Genomic DNA, 27,714 nt, shown 5'->3' on the forward strand with positions numbered 1-27,714 from the left:
TATTATTATCAAAGGACCTTTTGGAATTCATTAACTATTTAAGATTTTTTTTTTATTTATTCCTGACTAAGCCATAAAAATTTACTTTGACTTAATTGGATTATTGATTTCCACATTCCAGCTTAAATTTCCAATTAATTTAAATTGAAAATTCATGAGAAGTTGAAATTTTTCACGGAACTTAATCTAGTTCTAAATATTTTAAATAAGTCTTCTGCCAAATGATTCGAATTGCAGATACATTATCAAAATGACGCCATAACAGCGCAGGAAGGTTTCTTCTACATCTTGGGTATTTTAATGCTGTAAATGTAAAAAACAATGCAAGGATTTTTGAAATATTCTTTCAATATTAATATTTTAATAAGAAAATGATAGTTTCATTCAAAAATTATGTAACAAAATGAATTTATCTCAACATCTGGTTTGAATTCATTAGTACTGAAAACTCGCAATTGTTGCTTGTAAATTTACTTTCGATACTTATAAAATACAATGCATCAATACAGTAAAAACTGTGGGTTTGTTACTCAACGTTTCATAGGAGAATATTATTTTCTAAAGGCCGAAAGTAGAAGATTTAATACAATAAAACAATTATTATAAAAATAACTCTCCTTTATTCACTAACAAAAACAAATAATTTAACAATGAATCACAACTTTCTAAGCTTACAAAAAACGATATCAATAATCATATCCTGCATAAAAATAACTTCTCCAATATATCTCAAAAGACCAACATTTTTTTAAGATCATAATTTCAATCATTCTGAAATTTTTTTAATGTTAAAAGCAATGTGTGAGCAATTGCATTTTACAAAAGTTATGTGATATGTTCTTTAAAAAGTTGAGTGGAAGATAATACACTGGCATCATAACATTTGTAAAAATTTTTTTTAAATACATATAAAAGAAACAATCGTTCGTCCAAAACACAAGTAAAATAGTATGGGTTTCAATATAATAAATCTTCAATACATGTATACTGATAAAACATGACAAGGAATGCTAATTAGTTTTATCACAGCAACAAACAAATTAATCACAATAAAAAATACAGGTGGTCTAAGGGCAGGTCATTAGTTAAATTCAGAAACTAAAAATTGCATTACTTCAATCAAACATTTACTTTCAAAAAGGAGGAGGAAAGGTTTAAAAAAATTTAGTGCTTTTTTTTAATATTAACATAATATATTCAATATCATATTAAGAAATAAAAAAAATAAAATATTTGATCATTTAAGGAGGGGGTAAGAGGAAGTATGAGCAAATCAAATGACCAGCATTCGTATTTCAATTATAGAATAGCGATGGAATGGCATATCAGAGATCTACAATATCTAAGTATTATAAAACAAGAGCAAAAGGTTTATTATCTGTTTAAGAACCAAAAATAATAATAAACATTAAACACATATTCAAAGTTTTAAGACCCTGTCATTTTTCTCTCACTAAAAAGTTCTACTAACCTGCAGGTGTTACTTTCTGGATGGATAGTCTACAAAAGAAATAGAGCAGCAATACAGCAAAAACAATTAAAAAAATAAACTGGATAAGTATTTAATTCACCATATCCAAGTGCTAGCATTTCATATTCATTTTTACTACAGATATGACAGAATACAAATGTAAGCAGTAGAGGTTGGAAATTGAGATAAATGGTGAGAATAATAATAAATTTAAAAAATAAGTATTTGTATCCAAAATATAAATTATTTCTATGTAAAAAAGATTCAAGAAGAACCATTAAAAGTAATTATCTAAACATTTTGGATCAAAATAGCTTTTCACTAACTTTAATGTAGTAAAAATGGATGTGCGCTCTGAAATATTAATTAATTACAATCACATTTAGAAACAGGGAAGGGATGGAAGTATAAAACATAAGGCACAATAAAGTTAAAATTTCTATATCAAAAGAAAAATTATTCTTACTCCAAACCCTGAATATGAATAATAAGCTTTCATGCAAAATAGACTGGAAGTTACAATTTAATTCAAAAGCACAACAGTTTTACTTATACATATTAATATAATATTAAGTTCCAAATGCAATAATTAGAAATTTCTTATCAATTATTCCACAATAATTGTACTTATGACTTTCTATAAGATTACAAAATACAATAAGTGTATGATTTAAAAATTAGAATATTAAGAAGACATATATAATACCATTAGCAAAATGAATCGATTCTTCGGCTTGGTTTTATACGAGTATAATTTTGTGTTATAAATATATATATATAAGAGTTTAACTTTGCGTTATAAAAATATATGTGAGTTTAACTTTGTGTTATAAAAATATATGGAGTTTAATTTTGTGTTATAAAAATATTAATGAAAATGGTTTTAAAAATATTTTTGGAAATGAAACAAACCAATAAAATATTTGCAAGCTGTCTCATAAATCTCTCTGTAATCATTTAAAAATAAACAAAAAATATCAGTAAAAAAGAAAGTATTTTCAAATGCTGTTTCCTATTATTCAAATGATAACCAATTAATATTACCACAAACTTTGCAAACATCCATACAAAAAACTTATCAATTCACAATTTACATGTGTTAGCTTAAATTAAACTAAAACAACCACTACAGAAAAAAATAAAAACCGGCGAGAATACTTTGAAAAAAAAATCATTCTTTCAAAGATTGACAGAATTCTAGGCATATATACTAAATTCGATATTTCGACAAAATAAATTAAACACTTCAAGTTCTAGTGCTCTTTTAAAAGATAAAAACGAGTGAAAAACAATCATACTTTGAAGAGTATTATACTACTGTGCATGTGACTATGCAAAATATTATATACCATCCTCGAATAACATAAATTGACATTTCATTGAGTTTAACATTACAAACCATGCAAGGACTTAAATATATATATGATTTTGAATGAACACATGCAAGAATCATTCAACACAAAATCTACATGGCATCATAGCTTTCAGGTGGTTTCAGCAACATTAATTTTAATGTCTTCAACAGTGTTTTTATGAAGTTCATCAGTAGATTGTGGCACATTAACCTGCTCCGAGTCTAAAGTTAAAATGCAGGATTTTTCACTATTTTCAGCATTTGATTTATTCACTTCAGAGGCAGCATCCAATAGTTTTATCAATCCCTCTGGTTTTTTCTCAGGAGTATTGCAATGGGAATTCTCAGAGGAAGTTACTTCTTCTGCCAAGATAGTATCCAAGTCCTGGATAGCTTCTGTGATTCTCAATTGAATGGCATCTGTATCAGATGTTTCACTACCTGCAGGAAGTGTTTCTAAGCTTAGTGGCTCAGATGTGCAAGCACTATTACTCTGTTCACCATTCATTTCATCATCAACAATCAAATCCTCTACACTTCCCCTCAAATTCAGGAGACTAGGAGATATGTCGGGGGCAAGTTCACCCTCATACCCCATGGAAAAAGAACTACTTGATGGAGATTTGTCTCCGTAAGCACCAGGATCAAATTCAGAAGACATCATGCTGTCACAGTCTATGGAGAGGTCATTTTCCCGCTTGGGCATGAAGTCACTCTCAAATCGTAAGGATATATGGGGTGGGGCATTCTGGAGATTATGTTCACGAATAACAGGTTGGAGAGTGTTCCAGCGGGATTCAAAGGTGGCACACTCAGAAACAACATCTCTGTTATCGTATAAATAACTAAGCAGAGTTGATACCTTCTGGATTGTAGGTCGCAACGATGCAGGCAACCAACAAAATTGCATGATTTTGTATCTATAAATATGAAAATTATTAGGAATGTTGCAGAAATATTTTAAAAGAGAAAGAAAAATACAAGCAAATTAAAAAAATTGAAAGCAATTATTGGAAAATTTAAGAAGCATTACTACACAATAGAAATAGTTCTTGCAGTGTTGTGGATATTTGAAGCAGTAACTAGATGCTGCTGGATAAAAATCTAATTTAATTGTGAAGAACTTAAACAAGAAGCCAAATATTAACAATTTCCAGTCCAAATTATTTTTTAGACAAACAATGAAAAAGTATACAAATAGTTCATGGTCAAAATTATTGATTTCAGCTAGAATATTCAATTTTCATTTAAAAATGATTTCTTATTTATCTATGTAGAGATTATATCGCCATCTAGGGTAAGTAATAGTAATCAGCACAAATTATACAATCTGTTGAATATTAAAAGCAGATTACTTATGTCAACAAAGGTTTAAAAAGCCTTTTTCCAACTATTAAACCCTTAAATTGTTTATTAATCCACAGAACAAGAGTAACATTTTAATACATATATCAAGAGTCATATTTATGAGTAAGTCTAAATATAATATATTTCATAATAAACAAAACTTTTTAAATTTTTTTAATGTAATAAAATAAGCTCACATCATATCTTTGTGTACACAAGGTGTCTTTGGTTGCTCCAGTTTCACAGTGCATTCTATTAAAACCTTCTGAATAACATCATTATCATTCATGTTCACATATGGCAATTTTCCAAATTCTAAAAGTTCCCAAAGAACAACACCAAATGACCTAGGAAAGAAACATTACTCAATATAGTTAATTTCCGTTTACACGGGAAAACTATAACTAAAGTAAGATTCTTAAATATAAAAATGTTTTTACTTCTACATCTTTCACTTTTAAGAATTTTTGCTACTTTTACCTTAAAATATTTAGATCTAAATGTTTTCACTGATGAACTGAAATAAAAATTATATTTATTTTCATATCAAAGAGTTAAATAATTTTTAGTAAATTTCAATATTCTTTTCATAAAGTCCAATCTTTACCTTTTTTCAACTCGAAAATATATATATATATATTTTCATAATATATTAAGTAACCAACCTTGTTTATCTTTCCTCGTAGATGGTTTATAACATTTCAGAAAATAACTAGGATCACCCTTCACTGAATTAATCTAGCTCCAATCTGCCTGATGGATAATTTCATCACCTTGCCTCATTTAACAATTATTGATTGAATAGATTGATCATTAATGAGAGAAAACATGAATAGTAACTCAACAAGAAATTGGAAAAAGATCAAAGATCTTTCAATTACTTTAATAGAAAAGAAAGCATTTTGAATATTTGTACCAAAATCCTGATTGTAAATGGTCATTTAAGTTTCTGCAGGCTAATGATCTGAAAGCAGATATGATTCTTTAAATACCAACTAAATTAAGTTTCAGAAATAATTTACTTAATTAGTATGTGAATATTCAACATATGTAATACACACTGCATTTCAGTTTCTATGTGCATACAGTAATTAGATGATTTTTAACAGTCCCTATATAATTGCTTCTCCCTATTGTGATTAGTATAACTATGTATGCTATAATTATATGAATTTCTTGAAATTTATTAAAATCATAATGCATCAGCTTTGTAAATGCTAAACAAACAAAAACCCGATTGTTTTGTAAAATTAGCTTTATATGAAGAAAGTGTATTTAAAGTACTTTAATCTTTATGTTGCGATTAATTAAATTTAATTTGTTTTATGCTTTCCTCCTCAAATAAAAAACTTCCATCTAAAAAAATAAATATATTTATTTTAGTATGATCAGTTTCATAGCAATTCTAAAAAAGCATTAATTTATTGTTTTTCAGATTATTCTTATTTATTTTTACTATTATGATTCAAAATGCTTTAGATTTAAAAATTTAACTAAAGAATAGTTCCATTACTTTTCTATTTTAAAAAATTATTTACTTTATTTTCTAAAATTTTTTACAGAAATATTATAAAAACTAATTGCCATAATTATTACCATTTCCACTTCCATTTCACTATGGAGTTCATAATTTTCACTAGTAAAGTTTCATTTATGCATCTTCTGTAAATAGATCTTATAGATAAGATGGACTACTTTAAAACTGACCTATTGAATTAACTGAATCCTGGCATACTTTACCATATATTGGCTTCTCTAGTGATATCTTTTGCTTCGATGACACTTTCTGTGCACATTAAAGTTTCAGGTGCACACCATCTGATAGGAAAAGCAACATCACCAAGGCAGTAGAAATCTGCCTGAAAAGAATAATAACACAGTGAAGTAGAAGAAATATATTTAAATACAATGCACATGATCACATAATTATCTCAAATTAAAACACTTATTGCTTTAATTATAAATCCTCTTAAGAAAACAATTTAACAGAAAAACCCTTATAAATAGTGCCTTATAATAACTGTAACTACTAGAATTTTGCCTTATAACTACTGTAATTTTTTCTGGAACATTATAGGATAATTTGACAGACTGAAGTCACACATGCAGTATTTCATTTGATAGACTTCCAAATATTTTATTTTTAAACTTATTTCATTTCTCGTATTTTACAGGTGATAATATATCAGCACCCAAATCAAATTTCATGTAGTTCTACTTTCAAATAACTTCAAATGTTAAAAAAACACAAGGGAGAAAAAAAACTTAATTTAAAAATTTAGTGCCCATCTGCAAGGGCTGCCAGGTGAAAGTTACGATTGGGCACAAAGAAAATAATGCAAAAAGAAAAATTTGATAAAGTGGCTGGAAAGATTATGAAGGGAAAATATTAATTTTAATTAACAGATGGCTAGACAGATAATTATTCCTGACTTCTAAATTGTAATAAATGACATTTTCAAGGTTCAATTTAAATCGTGCAGACCAAAGTAACTGCCCCAATTTTAAATCATTGCAGCAAATTGCTCTAAAACAATCTTTTACTTACAATCAAATTCAATGAATAAAAGTGCAATTATATTTAAGTAGAGCTGTATTGATGGTAAGGTTATTTACTGAACACCTGATTGATTTTTAGTGAAGTCTGCTACCTATTTTATTAATTCAAACGTGCTGATTTTAAAAGTTTCTGTAACTTTCGTAGGATATATTAAAGCTCCAAAAAAGAATCCGTTACTTTTGTCATAGATAAATTTTTAAATTGTTTTGTTTTTCTATTGTTATACTTAAAAATATTGTAAAATGTAAGTGATTACTAAGATATATATTAAATAAAAATTTTCGAAGGTTACTTGCAGGACAAGAAAAGTGGAATAAAAATATTTATAAAGCTTACTAAAAATACAAATAACATTCGACTAACAGAATTTATATCAAATATTGTACAATTAAAAAAAAAAAGTATTTTCAAACAAACTTTATGTAAATGCACAGCTGTTCCATAATCTCCCAGCTTCACAATTCCATCGGAAGTAACTAAGCAATTGTGAGCAGCAACATCCCTAAAGAACAATTCAAATAATTCCTTCAATTATAAAGAAAATTTATTAAACATTATACACAATATTTAATTAACTTTTGCAGTTATTGACAAAAATCATTAAATGAATTAGTAATGTTTGTTGCGATAATTAAGAATTCTTAAAGCATTCTAATTATTTGCTTTGTATTCTGGAATAAATAAAAATCAAATCTTAATTTGAAGAACTCAAATGGAAAGCATCAGAATAGCTATGAAACCTATTAATGTACACATTTCAATACTCTTGAATACAATCCTGATATATTAGTTGAAATAAAACGTGCTTTTCAGCATGAAAAATTTCATATCTTTTATTAACAAATACTTAATTAAGCAAACAACCAGCATAAGACATTCTCTGAATCCTATATACTTTAATTTTGTGAACAAAGCAACAGAATATTTATAATGATTACAGTCACTACATATCCAACCAATTATAGTTATTTTGTGGTCTAAAAATCATACATTGGGAAGTAAAAAATATATTTAATACTAGCACTTAATGGAATTCCAATAAAAAAAGTTTATGTAATGCAAAAATAATGTAGAAAATTACTTTTATCATGTACAATTTTATTTTTATTTAAATGAGAACATGAGTCGCTTTAAACAATTTTAAAATTTTGTAGCTTTTTTAGAAATTAGACAGGACCAAACTATTTTTAAAGGTAATGATTTTATAAATTATAATTCAGAAAGCAGAAAATCCAATCAAATAATGCAAACAAATACATAAAATGACTTAAAATATACACAATATTTCTGTTTAATAGAAATGATAGAATAATCTTTTCTATATGGAAACCTAGTTTCTTAATAAAAGATACTTGAAATAATTGTTAAAAACCACAATGTTTGTCAACGAACTCTGAGCAGTAAAAGTCAATATAGTCCACCTCAGAATTGTTGGCGCTCGACGGTTGAGTCGAAAACATCGAATTAGCAGGAAATGGGGAGGGCCATAAAAGCAAGCCGCAAATCAAGGTTTCCATAGTTGGCGCATTAGCGGGGGGATTTGTCTCAAGCATTCAGCTAATTATTTTTTCAGCTTCTATGATACGATATTTGTGAAAATAAAAAGTCGTGGCGAATGAAATAATACTACAGTTATATGGCTGAATCAATCATTTATCTTATGATTTAATTAATTAATTATCATATGATTAAGTTAATTCAGCATTACTATAATCAATCAAGATAGCTGGTATTTGCATATGCAGTTTCAGACTTTATATAGATTCCCAGGAACTTAGTGAGAGGAGGGGATGAGGGGTGACACCGCTCCCCCTAGATTTGGCTTCAAATCGGTAATATTTGAAAGGAACTCGAACGTGATATTTTATTCTGCAATATCGATGACATCTAGATAAATACGATTACATAGTTAAGAGAAAACAGTAAAATACTCGAGTATTCCGTGAAATACTCAACTACTTCCTCCCGAAAAGTAATTCAAGGTTTAAAAAAAAATGTGTTGCAACTTTATTGAAATAATTTAATCGAAAGAAAAAGCTGTTGCTTCTCTGATTTTTAGAAAAATCTTTATTGCCTTATATAATAAAATTCAATATTATTTAATCAAGTTTTACATTAGCCAGATGAAATTTCATGTTATTACGCATTAGCTTTCAAACCAAATCATTTTTTCAGAGATATTTTTGTCTTAATTCTATCAAAAACAAAGAATTTCTAATTTGAATATTAACAATCTATACTATTTAAGCATCAAAAATATTTAAGCATCATAAGAACCGTCAACAGAGAAAGCTATATATACTGAAAAACCAGGATGCAAATCATGCAAAAAAAGAAAAAAAGAAGAAGAAGCCACAAAGCTGATGAATGTTCAATTTTACGGTGTTCTAGTCGAAACACCGGTCGCTTCTGCAGCTCTTTTGATCCGTTGACAAAGTGGGATACTTAATTCGTTTTAAGAACATTCATTTTCAAAATACCTCAAAACATTCATAATTATTTTTCTTTCTTTGGAAACAATGCGATTCCCAGGCATTATGGCACTGATATTTAGATGGATTTAGATTAGAAATATAAGAAGTCGGAAAAGCACCAATAAACGCAAGGCACTCGCAAAGCCAATCGTAAACAAATAATGACGCTTCACGAAGGAAACTTCTTTCGCCAACGCATGATTATAGCAACCTTGGATCGTCTTGTTTCCAACCCGTTTTGAAGTGGACTCGTCTGAAGTCGAACGCCAACAATCGTGAGGTGGACTATATGTTTTGACTTTATTTATATATGCACTAGCCATTTTCAGTGACATAACTACTCACTCAACAACCACAGATTTAAAATGATTGACAAAATACAAGAAATGGTCCTCAAGCCACAGCTACTGTACACATGAATTTTAAATATATATGAAAGTTGATGACATGGAGATACATCAATAATATTCTCCAGCTCTCAACTCTATTTTCAAAAAATGTCTCAAAAACACTTAAAATACTTATAGCAAAAACCTTGACAAATTTCCCAATCATTAAATAAATATCTTATATTTGAATTTTATCAATTTTTATTTCAAATGAAAGCTTTCAACCTCTTCAATATGTTATTAAAGGTCATCTTTACCCTTTCACCACTGTTATCGAGAGATATTGAAAATTATGAACTGAATATCCAATTCAATAACTTAGCCAATTAAATTCATCACTTTCTAGTATAATTAACTAGTTGGGACACTCAATCACTATTATGTAACTTAAAAGAACAAGAATAATTACATGAATTATTATAATTATATTTTTGGTTGCAATAAGATCATTTCTTTAAAATAAATCCATATAACTGTATTGATTGCTTACCATGATTACCAATAATATGACTGTCGCGTTGATTCTCTATATCTATTAATATTGTCTATGTTTCAGCTTTTGCTTTGTTCCGAATGGCAACGGTGTTAAAAAAGATGTATATATATATAGTTTGGAATTCATTAAAAGAGGTTGTGTTTACTTTTGAGAATGGCTTTGAGTTTTATATTTACGCCATAAACAAATGCCCTTTCATCCAAGAAATCGAAAGCAGAGTCTTTAATGAAAGTATCTGAATAAGAATATTATCTGATTCGATGTCAAACCGTGACATCTGGCGTCCGTGACAGGACTCGGTTGCTTTTTAAGAGTAAGTACGAAACATTTCAGCATTTATTTCATTATGGAAACTGTTTTGAAAGATAGGAAGCAACTTAGAAGACTGTTTACTATAGCATGCAATTCCTTTGACAAGGCAGAAAATCAACTGAGTTGTGCCGATAAAATCAATAAATTAAAGCTAATTGAGGAGAAAGCTTTATTAATGATGGCATGTGAAGAAAAATTTAAACAGTTGTTGTATTCCGAGGAGACTTCCGATACTGAAATCGAGAGAGAAGTAGATGAGTCGGAAACTTGCATTGATCGCTGGAGATCTTTAAAACAAAAGTTAGAATCATTTGTGATTGAACAGTTATCCTCTAAAAATGAAAGTTTTAATATTGGTACGAATACCTTATTAAATTATCCAAAAATAAAATTACCTACTTTTGACGGTAATGTACGCAATTGGTTATATTTTTGGGGACAGTTTCAAAAAATTGATGAGGACATTAATATCGATTCTCACGATAAATTTTCATATCTATCTCAAGCAATGGAACGAGGTAGTCCTGCCGAAGAATTAATTAAGAGTTTTCCTCCAGGTGGTAATAGCTATGAAAAAGCTTTAAAACAATTAAAATTGCGTTTTGGCAGAGAAGAATTATTAATTCAAGTATATGTTAGAGATTTACTAGCATTAGTTCTTCAAAAACAGAACTGTTCAAAAAACTCATTAAGAAAGTTGTTTGATCAACTCGAGAGTAAACTACGTTCACTTGAACTATTAGGAGTTACTAGGGAGAAATATGCTGCTATGTTATTTCCTCTAGTTGAGTCATCGCTACCCGAAGAAACTTTGATTGCTTGGGAGCGTTATAGATCGGCTCATCGTAGAGTTCGTGAAACGAACACGAATGATTCCGATCAAAATTCAACTAAAATAGAAAAAAGTGATTTAGAATTCTTACAAGATGAGGTTGAATCAGAAGAACGCATTCTTCTTGCTTCTAGAAGTTTCAACGCTTCTAAACCGAAAGCGGAAGTGAAATATAATAAATTTTCTGGTGATAAAAAAATGAGTGAAAATAAAACTAGGAATGTAAAGTTTTATGAGGCACCTAGTGCAACTGATCTTTTGACTTCGTCGCAAGTGTCAAAACAGTGCATATTTTGTTCTAATGCACACTATTCTGGAGATTGTTTTAAAGTAAGGAAAATGCCCTTGAAGCAAAGAGAGGCAATTGTTCAACAATCTCATAATTGTTTTTTATGCTTAAAAACTGGACATTCTGTCAGAGATTGTAATGTCAGAGCTAGTTGTTTGTGTTGTGGCAAAAAACACCACATTCTTCTGTGTAGAAAAATGAATCCGATATCTGAGTCTAAAGACAAAGAATCGCTTGAAGTTGATAAGAGAACTGATAGTAGTTCTGAAATGGATCAAGCTCTTTCCAACTTGTCTACCAATCCAAACGTAGTCCTGCAGACATTCAAAGGTGTAATTAGAGGCAACGGGAAAAAACGTGTAGCAAGAGCTATTATCGATACTGGTTCACAGCGGTCATATTTACTACGAGCTACAGCTGAAGAAATGAGCTATGAGCCTACCAGCTGTGAATATTTGCAGCACTCCCTATTTGGTGGCAAGCATACTGGGGTATGTAAACATGATGTATATACTTTGTATTTATCGAGTGTACATGAGAATTATAATTGTAATTTTAAAGTTCTTAGTCAACAAATTATTTGTAAAACTGTGCCACCTACTGTGAATGAGTTTTGCGTGAAGGAGTTAGCTGCTTATAATGTAAATATTGTGGATAATTGTGAAGATCCTATTGAAATCCTTATCGGAGCTGATGTAGCTGGGAAGCTCATGACAGGAGGTTATCGTGAAATGGCTTGTGGACTCGTAGCGATTGAAACAAAACTTGGGTGGTCTGTAATGGGACGAATAACTGATACTGCGAGAAGTGAATGTTCATCTTTATTAGTTCAGTCCATGTTATCTACAGCAGAGACAATAACAGACTTATGGTCCTTGGATACTCTTGGCATAACTGACCCATCTGTGAAGAAAAGCCAGATCGAGTTACAAGAAGCTGCTCGAATGCATTTTCTAAATACAGTTCATTTGGTAGATGATCGTTTTGAAGTAGATTTGCCTTGGTTGAAAGATCATCCACCACTCCCAGATTATTTTGATTTAGCAAAGGGAAGACTGAACAAGACTGCTAAACGTCTTAAAACCGAGTCTAATTATGAAGCTTATGAGAATGTTTTTAGGGAATGGCTTGAGGAGGGAGTAATTGAGGAAGTTGCCAAAAATGATCAGGCTTCAGTACATTATCTGCCCCATCGAGCAGTTATCAAGGAGAATAGCACTACAAAAATCCGGCATGTCTTTGACGCTTCGGCCAAGGCAAAGGGATTTCCTAGTCTTAATGATTGTCTTGAGAAGGGGCCGAATCTAATAGAGCAGATTCCGAGTATTTTAACCCGATTTCGAAAAGAGAAGATCGGTGTTATTGCTGACATCCGAAAAGCCTTTCTACAAATAGGTGTTTCACCCACGGATAGAGATTACTTGAGATTTTTGTGGATTGGTAATGATGGTCAGCTGAAAGAGTACAGACATTGCCGTGTAGTTTTTGGTGTATCGAGTAGCCCTTTTCTTCTAAATTCTACTATTCAGCTTCATTTACAAACTGTTTTGGAAAAAACAGGAACTGGAGAATCTTCGTATCCAAAAGATGTCATTCAAAAACTTGAGCATAGTTTTTATGTCGACAATTGTGCTAGTTGCGTTAAAAATGAAAAAGAACTACATCGTTTTATTAACGTTTCGACTGAGGTAGTGGCCGAGAAAAAATTCGAGCTTAGAGGGTGGGAGTTCAGTGATGTCCATGCTGATACTTCTGCCGATACAAATGTGCTCGGCCTGGTATGGAATAAAAAATCTGACACTCTACGTATTAATACTGCAAGTGTAAAAGAATTATGCTTTGAAAAAGTAACTAAGCGATTAATCTTATCTACAGCTCATAGACTGTTCGATCCTCTTGGTATATGTTGTCCTGTCATCCTAAATTATTGCTTCAAGAAGCGTGGAAGCAGAAAATAACATGGGATGAAGAAGTTGATAAAATTACGAAAAATACATTTTTAAAATGGCTAAAAGATATTGACTGTTTAGAGAAAATCCGTTTTCCAAGATATTTTGGTTCAGAGATTGCAAGTGGAGATATTTCAGTACATATTTTCTGTGATGCTAGTAAGCATGCTTATGCTGTCGCTGCTTTCATCCGAATACAGACTTGTGATTCAGTTAAAGTACAACTTATACAAGCCAGGAGTAGAGTTTCACCAACAGGAAAGGAAGGGATTACTATCTCTAGACTTGAGTTACTTGCAGCTACTGTCTCAGCAAGACTTTCAACTTCCATTTTGTCAGAGATACAGAGTGAAGAAGTTTACTTCTGGACTGATTCTTCGACTGTCTTGACATGGATTATGAGAGAAGAAGCCTGGAATGTCTTTGTCCAGAATAGAGTGAAGGAAATTAGAGCGTTAACAAATAAAAGTTCTTGGAGACATATCCCTGGTTCCATGAATCCTGCTGATCTCCCGAGTAGAGGTTGTTTAGCTCAAAATTTATTGAAATCTAACTGGTGGTTAGGACCAAGTTGGCTTTACTTGCCTAAAGAGGATTGGCCAAAAGGAAATCTAAGCTTAAATGAAAACGAGATTGTTCGGGAAAAGAAAAAGACCATAGTTTCATCTGTGACAAGAAGTTTGATTTCTACAAGTTTTGTTCCAAAGGAAGACTGGTATTACAAATATTTTTCGAAATACCAGAAAATAGTTCATCTAATTGCCTGGATTCTAAGGTTTACCTTTAATTGTCGAGCTGAAAAAATTAAGAAAAGACATGGAGACCTTGATTTTGATGAAATTTTTGAAGCCGAGAAGTTATTAATCAAAATGGTTCAAGAGGATTGCTTTGTAGACGAGAGAGATAATAAATTAAAAACTTTAGGAGTATTTAAGGATCAGAGTGGAATCCTCAGACTAAAAACGAAACTTACCTTTCGACAGGATTCAGAAGAGTTTAAAACTCCAGCTATTCTTCCGTCCGATCATGAGGTGGTCAAGAGATTAATACGATATTATCACGAGAAAAATGCACATGCTGGTACACAAATTTTAATAAATATTCTTCGAGAGAGATTTTGGCTTCTTAATGCTCGAAAAACGGTGAGGTCTCTGATTAATTAGTGCACCGTATGTAGAAGATTTTCTGCAAAAAGCGTGCAAGTTTGCACAGCAACCCCTCCAAACGACAGACTCCGAGAAGCGGCTGTATTTGAAATTTGTGGCATTGATTTTGCTGGTCCAGTGATCTTAAAAGGTAACACCAAATCCTGGATTTGCTTATTCACCTGCGCCATATACAGGGCAGTGCATCTAGAATTGGTTGAGTCCATGTCTACTGAGAGTTTTTTACTAGCCCTTAGAAGATTTATATCCCGCAGAGGAAGAAGTAAAATAATTTACTGTGACAATGGAACTAACTTTGTAGGAGCTTCAAATGCGCTACGAGATCTAAACTGGAAGCAGATTATTGATGATACATCTATATCACCAATGCAATGGAAGTTTAATCCACCAACTGCCTCATGGTGGGGAGGTTGGTGGGAGAGATTAATAGGTATTCTCAAGAGTTTACTGAGGCGAGTACTAGGAAGAGCTTCTTTAACTTCTGAAGAAATGATCACCATTCTCTGCGACTGTGAAGCAGTGATCAACTCCCGTCCATTGACCTATGTTACTGAAAATGATGTTACTTTGATGCCTTTAAGTCCATCTCTATTTCTTCAAGACATTCAAACAAGTGGTGTTCCTGATCTTGATGATATTGGACACAGAAGTCTGAATAAACGAGTCAAATACAGAGAAAACTTACAAAAGGATCTGCGAAAAAGATTCAGATCCGAATATCTAGGAGCACTTATTCAAAAATCGGATAAGACAAGATCAGTGAAAGTGAATATCGGTGATGTTGTATTGATAGGAAGTGACAACACCAAGCGACTGAATTGGCCACTGGGGAAAATAATAGAGATTATTCCAGGTCAAGATGGAGTAACAAGACTTGTGAGACTTAAAACGGCAAATGGAGAATTACTAAGACCAACTCAGAGACTGTATCCACTAGAAGTCTCTAATGATGATCTTATTGTTGAGAACTTTTCAACTAAGAAGTTGGAAACCTGTAAAGAATCTGGCTCTAACAATGTGTGTGATGTAAGCTTTGAACCACAGTTTCAAAAGACTAGAACAGGTCGTACGGTCAAAATACCTAAAAGACTGGACTTGTGAACAATTTTAATTTTGTTAATTTTATATATCTTTCTTGTAACTATGTGTAAGTTAAAGTTTTAATGTAAAATATTAACTTAGGTGGGAGGATGTGGCGTTGATTCTCTATATCTATTAATATTGTCTATGTTTCAGCTTTTGTTTTGTTCCGAATGGCAACGGTGTTAAAAAAGATGTATATATATAGTTTGGAATTCATTAAAAGAGGTTGTGTTTACTTTTGAGAATGGCTTTGAGTTTTATATTTACGCCATAAACAAATGCCCTTTCATCCAAGAAATCGAAAGCAGATTCTTTAATGAAAGTATCTGAATAAGAATATTATCTGATTCGATGTCAAACCGTGACAATGACTGTTAAGAGCAGCAAATAATCATATCAATCAATTTTGGTGTGTAACATCTTATCATAAAAATAATTAAAATAATATAAGTCAAAAAATACTTTCTATTATTTTAATTAAACTTGCATAGTAATTGTAAAGTATTTTTATTGATTAATTATACTTTAAAGAGGAGAAATTGTCAGTTTTAAAGATGAAAATTTACAAAATCAGTTTATTTGATGAAGATGAGGACTAAGTCAATTTCATTTTGCAATATTATTTCAAGTGAAGAGGAAGGGAGGAAGATAAGAGATAGGGCATTTATGACATACTCAAAAGTCATGAGCATTCATATGGGAAATAATAATCATTCAAAATAGGCACAACGGATGAGACAGAACTCTGTCAAGATTTTTTCTTATAGAAAATGCATAGTTAATTTTTTTTTTTTTTTTCAGAAATGGAGAGCATTGGGGAGAAGACAACAGCTGATGGTATATCTAGTGATCATGAGCTTCATCTATATACTTATAATAAAGCTCATTGTGAGTGCGTTGGTGCTTTACAAGCCAGACTGTTTGACTTACAGGTACCAAATTTGGTACATGTATACCTTGGAGGTAGGGAATGTGCACCTGGGGCCCTTTTTTTGAATTTTTAGTTAGAATTTTAATTATTAATTAAAAACCAACTTTCCCACCAAAAATACTTTATTTCCCCACTGCCAAATGAGTAAGGCTTCAGTCCCCCCCTCCCCAACAGTAATGAGGCTAAGGTTAACATTTTTCGACCAATTATTTCAAACGATTCTGTTTATTTTCTTAATGTTTGATGCATTTAAAATTAAACATTGTTAATTAATCGATGTTTCAGATTCATTCTGAAGTACTGTTGAATTAAAATAAAACAGAATAAAGGAAATTAAAAATTTCTAATCTGCAGAGCATTACCCAATTGGCGTAGAAAATTCACGCATTTGCGTTACAATAACTGGAGTGAAAATTCACGCATGCACATTGTGTTCAGATTGTTGACAACTATTTTCAACGGATTTGGACTTCATTTAAATTATTTTTAGATTAGTAGTGTGCTTTTGTAATTAAATTGTATTTATTTTACATATTTTTTGTATATGGTTATAGTTTTAAGTATACCGTTTTTTTTAAGTAGTTTTTTCAAAACCTGTTTTCGACCAATTATTTTAAAAGATTGTTTATTTTCTTAGTGCTTGATGCATTTAAAATTAAACATTGTTAATTAATCGATCTGCTCATGATGAAGCCGAGAAAGTTTTGTTGAAAACTTTGAGATATTACATAAATTAAGAAAGATATTCTTTAGTGCCCATAAAGTTTAAATGCTCAGTGACTGTTTTGAGTAATTATATTATTAAAAAAATGATTTGTTTCAGTAAAAAATATTATATTAATTACAGTTTAATCATTTCCACTTTAATCTAAAGCATAAATTCTATGGGCGCTAATAGAAAATTAGGAAGATACATATTACATTATGGCTGAAGGCCTTTATAATATTATGAGTGAATTATATGACTATCAAAATTTGAAGTTTTAAAATATTTTCACAAAGAAGCTATTAAAATAGGAGTTACATAAAATATTGAATTATTAAAATTTTAACGAGCATTAAGATTGGTGAACTGGCTGGTTGCCAAAGAGAGCTAGTATGAAATAAAAATTCTAAAAATTGGTTTTTACACGAAAGGAACTTTTGAAATTGGGCTAGGATACTCTGTTGCAAGTTCTTCCCATAAAGAATGAATAATGAAGCAGTATTTCTTTTGGAAATGGCAGGTGAAGATGGGCTAGTGATCACCAGGGACATATTAAAAATCCACTATCTTTCATATGAAACCAAAATTTTGTGAAAGACTGGATACGAGAGAAAGATTCTTTGGCTTTTCTTAATTGTTATAAATATATATAAAGAATAGTAAACATGTTTGAATAGAAATGCTTAAAAAAATCAATATATTACATAAATTTTATATTTAAAGCAATAATTGTGGAATTCAATGATATACTTTCTAATACTACTAAATTGTAATGAACTATAATCATTGTTAAAATTTCATATATGCTTACTGAACAAACAATTTTTAGCAATATTTCTTAGCAGATAAATGGAAAGATTATAAAATGAATGAAGTATCGCTTGATTTGTACATTATAAGCACTAAATAAACAAACAAAAGTGGATAATAAAACATGCTATAAAACAACATAAATCCTTAATCAACATACATATGAATATAACCACGTTCATGCATATATTGAAGAGCAGATGTCAAATTACAAGCCATACGTAGCAATATTCCATTTTTCAGAAGCGTCTCTGGCGATTTACGTTGCTCTATCAGATAAGATTTTAAGTCCTAAAAAATTGCATTTAATTTAAACAAAAGAAGTAGAAAACATACAATAATTTAATAAAATAAAGTAAACAGAAATTTACATAAATAAACAAACAGCAATTAATGCAAATAAAAACCATAGCATGCTTTAAAAATTTATTTAAAAAATATTCTTTGAAAGTTCCAAATAATATATAACATGAAACATTCAAAACTAAACACAGATCGAATTCCTATTCATCAATAATACTAATGAAGAAAATTAGGCAAAAAAATCTCACATTGTCTCGATATAAAAATACATGGATACAATTATTCTAATAATAGGAAGGAATTAGCATATTATGTATTTTGTTAATTAAAATAGCACTGAAAAGCATAAAAATTTGCTACACAGCAGATTCCAAATATAGTTCAATAAGTAAGTCAGCTAAAATATAGTTTTGTAATTTTACATTAACACATGACAAAAGTATAATCTAAAAATTACCACTGTGAAGATAATGTAATAATGATTTAATTTTATTTCTTAATATTATATATGAGGCCTAATTACATTCAAATATAAAAAGCATCACAATGCTAAACTAAAAAAAGATAAAAATATCACTCCTCATCATTTGAGAACTAATTTGCTTTAAAAAAATGAACTTACTTTGGCATTTATAATAAATGAGCTCAAAGTGTAATCTCAAAATGAGCATGCACATTCTCAAAGTTATCTTGAACAAAGGTTTAGAAATTCTAGCAAAAGGAGATGATTTTCTAGTTAAAAACCAGTATGATTCTTGGAGGATCCCCATTATTAAATATAGTTTCTTTTAATAATTACAAGTAGGCATCAGATGATGCAGAACATAGGAACAGTATAAGAGATAAATCCGCCACCGAGAAAAATTTTCAAAGAAAAGAGGTAAAATTTATCAAACTGCTGCTTATATAAAAGATATCTGTTGACAGAGCTTCCTAAATTTTAAAAGTAGTCCACAGAATATTAAGCCCATGCAGTACTCATTGAAAACTTTCGCTTATGGAATCTGCAGGCACAGATACCACTGAAATAATGAATGCTTTGAGTTTCAATATAGTAATTATTCAATTCTATTTTCAAATTCATTTCACTTTCAAATCCATTTCATATAAATGAAAATAACATGCAAGTACAGCTTTTTAACTCCAAGACACTCATCCAATTCCAATCCAAACTTCAGGCAATGATATAATTATAAAGTGGCAAGACTAGCAAAATGCCAAAGGTCAATGATCTTAAGAGAACCCAATTTAAGATATCACAATTATGTAAGTGTGTATATATATAATGATATTATAAAAATCTGATTTAAATCCTAATTAATTTCCTTTTAACCTTAATTTAGCCCATATTAACTTCACTCTAAAATGTTCTCTTATTTTCTGATTCAATTCCACTCTTAAAAATTTAATTCAACATACATTCTATAAAACTGCTAATTCAGCAGATTCTCACACTCCAAGTGAAGGGATAAAAATCCTTAATGTTTACCATATTCTTTTAAAGATACCTACAGTTCCCTGCTTTAAGACTATACATATCAAAGAAATCCCTATCAAAATCTCATAGTAAAACCAGTGAATAGAAAAATTTTGATCTCTTTTGCTCTTGCATCATGATGTAAACAGATATCAATTTCATTACCGCTTCTTGTACATAATATGCCTAATGGATGAAATAAAGTGAAGTTAGAATTTCAAGTCTCTGCTATTTGGTTTTGCAACTGCCATAAATATACTTATGTATATACTGTTTTGTCTTACCCTCTTGAATTGAAAAATGATCTGATCTAAAACATTTACTAAAAATCTCAATTATATCATTTTCAAGGAACACTTGCAACTGCAGTTGTGTTCTGTTCAGGAATTTCAGTAATATACTTTTGGGGGGGAAAAACCCCCACTTTTATTGCATTTTTTAAACACTTTATATCATTCATTCATGATCTCATTTAATTAAAAAAAAAAAAAAAGATTTTAGAGGCATTGTAATATGAAACAAGGGAAAATAAATACTTTTCCAATTTCAATATATTAATATTTTTATCAACACTATTTGAATTTAATCAATTACATTAATTATTTTTAATAAAATTTAAATATTTATTACATAAGACATAAAATAATTAGCTTTTACAAAAAGAAAAAGATTAGACACGAATAAATTACACATTTTCTCACCATAACACAATGTTCCATGATGAGTAAGAATGGATGAACTTCCAGACACCGATTCAGCAAAGTCAATAGATTAGGATGTTGCAAATCTCTGAAAAATAAAAATCCATAGTCAATACAGAACCACTTCCCCTTCAAACTGTTTTATCACTTTATTTGATAACTGATCCAAAATACAGGATAACTAAATTCAATAACTTTTAATCATTAACCCATTCAGGACCATGATCACGCGATTCTCCCTTCATGGCCCAGGGTATCATATACGAGCCGAGCCTTTCCGTCTCAATGGGCCCATAATCACATTAGTGTGATTTCTATTTGGAATTTTGATAACACTAAATGGCGATTGAAGTCCATTATAATTTCGAAGTATACTTCACAGAGTGTTGACCTTCAATATACACGTTCGATTCTGAGCTTTTTAATTTTATTTTTAAATTTTTTTTACTTGATCCAGGGTATTTAAACAAATAAATGCATGTGTTCTGCTCTTTTCAGAGGAATGGGCATTTAAAGGGCCATTATTTATTTTGCTGTGGGATTTTATTTATATTTTAACTGAGTGAGGAAAGAATAAAATGCTTGTTAATTTATGTAGGAGGAATAAATTTGTAATTTGCAGTTTCAGGATCACTATATAGTATTTTGTATTTTTTTTTATCAGTTCTATTTTGCCTTCCCATTACGAAAAGAATAAAATACTTAACAGTCTAATTGTATGGCATTTGACCTTCATATGCGGGCAGGCATTGGATTTTGTTCTGCATTTCTAGATTTGATAGATTTATTGGTATAAACAAACTGCTCTCTAAGCATGCATATGTGATTTAAAGGAATTCAGTTCTCCATTCTCGTTGATTGCTTTGGTTTTTTTTCATTAGAAGAATATGAGAAAGTCCATTCAGATGACTGCTGCTGGAGGTGAGAATGAAATATTATACAACTTTTATATTCAGAACTTTGTTTTAATGTGTATGGTATTTGTTTTCTTGGGTATAGTTAAAAGTTGAGTGTTTTGCTTATTTCATTCCTTTCTATTAATATTATAGTCTTCATATTAATATATATTAGCATATTACAAATGTAATTTGTAAAATTAAAGACATAACATTAAAATGATGTTTTTTTTGTTTTTTTTTTTTTTTTTGTAAAATTTGGCTTAATAGAGAAAATTGTGTGGGCCCACGGTAATGCTCCACTGCGGAATGTTCGGCCATATGAGAGCACTTCATTCTCCACAGGAAGGTCTTGATGAGGCTAAAATTTAATTTAATTTTAAAATATTAAAATTAATTCTTTAAAATAAAACAAACAATGCTACAAATAAGCATGATATTTGTAGAATTGCTTTGCCCTTAAACACAAATGCCCAATATAATCGGATATTTTTAACTGTTTTATTGTTTCCACAATAAACAATTATACTCAACATATATTAATGTCTGAATTGCAAAGATTTGCATTTTACTTTAACCTCAATGTTTCTAGATAAACAGTTTCCTGCAATTATCCAAATCATGAATGCAAATTTCAAAGCAAAATGGCTTTGGGTTCATTTTAGCTATTAGTGCAAAACAGCATACAAAAGAACAAATAGCTAAAGATTATAAAGAGCTGTCCAGTTTCTGAAATCTCAATATTTAGCCTAAATACCTTTTAAGGTATTAAAGACATTTTAAGAAACCACATTCTGTTTCAATAAACTACACAAAAGTAATTTAAAAAGAAAGGGTGGAAGGAAATAAATATTACCTAAATGGACGTGTTTCCTGCAAATACTGCATCAATTCTGTTGAAGTAGCATCGACTCTAAGTATTTTAACCACTACTTTCGTTGTTTCTTCAGATTCTTTAATGTTACAAGCTTCTCCTTCAACTGCTTGCCCATACCATGTTGGACCAACTTCTCTAAAATATTTCAGGTGGTTTCTTGGGAAATTTATTTGATATTCATCTGAAAATAAGTTCAAGACTACAGATCAATTCACCTCAACTTGAGTATATAAATTGTGTTTTTCCGATACCTGTAAAATACTAGTCAAAAAGTGTAATAAACATTAAGGACAACTGGATTCCTAAAGAGCCATCAACATTAAGCAGGTTACATGAATGCATTCAAGACACAGAAGAATTGAGCAACTAAATATATTTCAAAATACTAAATTTTTCTAATACAAATTTTTAAAAATGTACTTCAGTATTAATAATCTTTAAATTATTGTCTCTTATAATGTATAAATAGAGTATCAAATCTATTATTATCATCTACCTCCAACAGATAATCAATGAAAAGAAAAATTTACAAATGAAATGTATGTTCAATATATGCTTATTTATTGGCTTCTCTAATTAAAAACATTTCTAAAAGCTCAATTAGAAATTCAACAATTTTAAATTTTTTTAATATAATTTTAGTTATGAAATCTTAAAACCACATGAATTAAAAAATATATCTCACAATAATTGTTCAACAAATAGATAGCGAACTTTTTAAAAACTGATATTAAACAATCCTAATTCAAACAATGCATTAATAATTTAAAGTAATCATATGCAGAAGAGAAACAATAATAATAATAATAAATTAAATAACTTTAAACTTTTCAAGAGTAACTTCACAACTTCCATATAGAATTGGACTTGCCTTGCATATACATCTAATGGTTTTAACAGAATATAAATACTAGTAAACTACAGAGCTGTTATAAGATAAAGATTTCAAACTGAGAAATTGTTGTTAAAACTATAGCTTCCGAAATATTCAAGCTATAGTTTTAACAACTAATATAATAATAAATATCTGAACTTGTAAACAGATAATTATGTATCCAATTATAAATGAAATGCTTATCAGAAGAACAGAAACGTATTAAGACATTATTTAACACATTAGAGAATAATTAGATGTTAAAAGAATGCAATTAAAATAATGAAACAATGGTGTAAATTGAGTTTCATATGGTTATTTACAACTGAATTCAATTTTGGTGATGCCCAGTAGCATTTCTGACTTAGTTGTACATATTACAATACTGAGATTCCATTTTCCTGCTTCAGTTAAATAAAAATATCAGTCATCCAGAAAATGAAGACAGCTTAGTTATTCAAAATTATATATATTGGGAAAGGTAATTTTGTTACATATCTGAAACTTCCTTCACTTCTCTACATAACCACCTCCTACATTAAACATTTGCTGTATCTTGTACTCTTCTGCCACCAGTTCATAAAGCCTGGTGGTGACTGCACTCTCCAACTCATCACTTTAAAATCAATTACTGCCCCAAAATTTTTTCCATTTAAGGAAAGATTAAAAACATTTGAGCAAGACCTGGCTATAGGGTGGATTACCAAAAATTTCCAATATGAAATGATTTAGAAATTCTTAAATTGAAGTAGCTGTGTGAGGACAGGCATTAACGTAAAAAAGAATTTCTCCAGAAATCATTCCTTGCCTCTCATTTTGGATAGCTTGCCATAGTTTTCAAGTTTTGTTGGATGGGAAGTGATGAAAGAAGCCAATTACGTGATTAACACTTGCTCTATGAGGTGCCACAAGACACCCAGGTCTTATCACTAGTCACAATCCAACCAAGAAGCATCTCCATCTGTATGAAATCATATCAAGCATGCCAATGCAAAGAATACTGCATCAAACATACTTCCTTTGTCTGAATGCAGTGAATACCTGTCTTAATAAACTGGTAGTAGAAAATGAAACAAGGAGATTCTGAAGCTTGTAACTAAATACCATAAATTATTGGTAGAGAAATGAAGAAAGCTTCGAATATGTAACAGAATTGTTTTTCTAATAAATATTGCATATTTTACATTACATAACTAAACCATCTTATTTTCTAGAATGTACTTATATAATGAAACTAAATTAAACATACTAAATAATGAAAACATTTAATTAAGATTATAGATATTCTGAAATTTGGATATGTTATCTTAAAATTGTTATCTAAAAATGTTATCTGTGTTAAAAATGTTAAATATGTTATCTAAAAATAAGCGAGAAATGTGAAACAGGAGATATGATAATTTCACAAAATAATGCAATTTATCACAAAAGAATTGAATAAGTTATAAAGATTTTTCATCGCCTCTACTGCTTGCATATTTCATTGTAATAATGATTTTATAAGCTAATTGTAAATTAGACTGGAAATATATTAGCAAAAAGTTAATATCTAATAAGATTACAAATAAAAAAGGAAGTCAGGTCTTATAAATATTATAAATGTTTAAATTATATAAAATGATTAAATTATGTACAACATTTAAATTGCTCACCAAACCAATCTTGAAGTGATATCTTTTCACATGAGCCAGTAAAGCGAGCTGGTCGAATGTTTTCACTTGTAGATGCAAGCATTCGACTGCGAATTTCAGGAAGTGGCTCAAAAACAACTTCATCAGGACTGATACCAGTGGGAAGGCTGAACTGATTACTTGATGGAGGTGGGAAGATGGTAAATTCAGTTAGATTTTGGGGAGGAGGGATGGATGTTCCTCGATTACATTCAGACAATTGATAATGCCTTTGAGTCAGCTGGAAATAAGATATTTATTACAATTAAAGAATTTAAAAATATATAACATTAAAGATACAAACACATATTTAAATAGGCTGTCCAGGAAACAAGTTTTATAATTTCAATTTCATTGTCTAGTGCATGCAATTTATTATTTTCCAAAAATGCTTTAAGTTGAACATACTACGAATGCAACCATTTAACTGAACTTTTAATGCAACCACTAAACATTATACTTATAATAAACATTAATCTTCAAATGAACATCAAATAATACAAAAAGAATTTCCTGCTTTTAGCAAAGGATTTTAAATAATACCCAAAAGGAAGCATTTAGATTTTTACAACAAGGAAGAAATATTGCTAGTGACAGGATAAATGACATTACACTAAGATTTCAATATAATTTCTATTTGACTTTTATTAGTTAATAGGAATATCAATAACAAGTTGGAATTTTAAAGTACAAAATGCTTTGATGAGCACAGTTTTCCCTAAAATATAAAGAAATTTTCTTTTATCTTCCATAAATATGGGAAATAAAGGTTTTATTTATTTCCAAAGTAAAGAATTCAAAAAAACAAAAACAAACCACCCTTTAATTATTTAGAGAATCATGTGAATCTACAAATGATTTCTCTCCTGAAAAGTATGCTAATTTACTTTTCAATGCACATACAATACACAAATCTCTTATTTTTTAACATTATATTTTTTTCGACTAAGAAAAAAAGAATATTGTGTGTGTGGGGTGGGGTGGGGGGGAGTAACAAACATTTACTACATATACCTTCCACAAAATTTCAAAGTAGTCTGAAATAATGAGATATAGTTCTAAACTTTGTTTCATAATAAACTATTTCAAAATCCAAAATATATGAAAAAAAAAGAAAAAAAAAAAAAAAAAGGGAAAGGAAGGAGGAGAAATTAACATTATTAAAAAATGGATATCGAAAAAAAATTGTTTTAATTTATCAAATCTTAAAATATTATATGCAGTAAATTAATAAAATTATTCAAGCAATACCAGATTTCAGAAGAAAAAAAAATAAAACAGAATTTTAAGTAATTCATACATAAACTTGGTAAAATGAATGAAGACTATTCTTTGTAATGATAAATACATAACAAAAGAGTAATAGTGCAATCTATTCAGAATGCTAAATTTTTATTAATTATACAAAACCAATTCCTTGCTGGAATAGAAAAAACTATATACATCAGATCTCTCAAATCATACCCTTTTCCATTTATTTCGACACCACATACATCCTAGGAAAGCTACAATGATTGTAGTGACTCCAACAGCACTAGCAGCAATGAGTATCACAGATGGATCAACTGCACCTAAAATAATAATGAAAACATTAATAAGAATCAATGTCAGTATACCAGATTTTTTAAATAAATAAGGCAAGTATACTTTAGTACAAGTATACAATTATTTACAAGTATAATTTGAAGCTTGAAGTGTAGTTAAGACAAAAAAAAATTACAATCTGAAGAACACAAATTACAGTCCATTTTGTTGTGTTCCTAAATGATTAAGAGAGCAAACATAAAACGCTTTAAAATACAATTTCTTTCCATAATGGAAAGGAATTCTGTTTGGAAGATTGTATAGATTTTCACTACATATGATAATCACTGTAAAATAAAATTTTAATTCACTATTTCCAATGCTAATAATTAAAATATCAAATAAAAAATTCTATTCATACAAAAAGGAAATTTAACAAAACGTATAATTAGGAAAACAGCATTCAAAATTTTCAAAGTAAAAAAAATTAAATCACTTTCAATGAATTTCACAGAACCGGTGAGTAAACAAAAAAGTCTTACCTTCGTGGGCAGTCATATTTCTTTTTTATTCTATTACGTTTAAATTGCCATTCACGTATAGGTTAATTTTAAAGGGCCTAGGATGTGCTTAATATTTTTCTCCATATTTACTTAAATAGGAGATCAATTTTTAAGAGTATTATCTCTAAATAATTCAGCAAGCGCATAAGATCATTCAGCAAATACCCAACTCATCGAAAACAAATGGGCGTACAATTCATAAAATAATAAATATGTCACAATATTTCCAATATTGCCAAAAAGTGAGAAATAAAGTCAGCTCCAATGCAATTATTTTTATTATATCACGTGATGTTTGTGAATAGTTACTCATTTAATTACACAGAAATTCTAAAATGTAATTTCTATTTTTATGAAAAGTATAAAATTTGTTTAAATAGCTAGCAGATGAATATATTGACTCTTAAATTTCATTTTATTGTGCGGGATGATAAATGCTTGATTAAATGTTTTTCTGCAGGTAATGTCATAAGATCACAATTGTGAAAATAAAATACTATAGCAAGGTTCTAAACAACTAGGGGGAAAATGAAAAAAAAAAAAACCAACTAACAGGACAAAAATTAATATCAAAGCCTAACAAAGAATTTTTGAAATGATCTCTCCCTTTCGGAGTACAATAGTCCAAACATACTAGTCTCGGGTACCTGAAACTAACAA

The 27,714-nt window shown here is 29.7% G+C and overlaps 1 protein-coding gene across 1 annotated transcript; it reads right to left on the reverse strand.

Annotated features, from left to right (window-relative positions):
- Positions 1-586: 586 nt before the first annotated feature.
- On the reverse strand, positions 587-27,238 carry LOC129981012 (serine/threonine-protein kinase LMTK1-like). The gene is made up of 10 exons (XM_056091605.1): positions 27,034-27,238; positions 26,432-26,538; positions 24,950-25,208; positions 22,403-22,604; positions 20,651-20,738; positions 18,330-18,460; positions 7,150-7,234; positions 5,913-6,031; positions 4,370-4,519; positions 587-3,745 (listed from the first exon to the last, which is right to left on the reverse strand). The coding sequence occupies exons 1-10, from the start codon at positions 27,047-27,049 to the stop codon at positions 2,956-2,958; spliced, it is 1,947 nt and encodes a 648-aa protein (XP_055947580.1). The 5' UTR covers positions 27,050-27,238; the 3' UTR covers positions 587-2,955.
- Positions 27,239-27,714: the final 476 nt, after the last annotated feature.

This window comes from Argiope bruennichi, chromosome 1, assembly GCF_947563725.1.
Source record: "Argiope bruennichi chromosome 1, qqArgBrue1.1, whole genome shotgun sequence".
Lineage (NCBI taxonomy): Eukaryota > Metazoa > Arthropoda > Arachnida > Araneae > Araneidae > Argiope > Argiope bruennichi.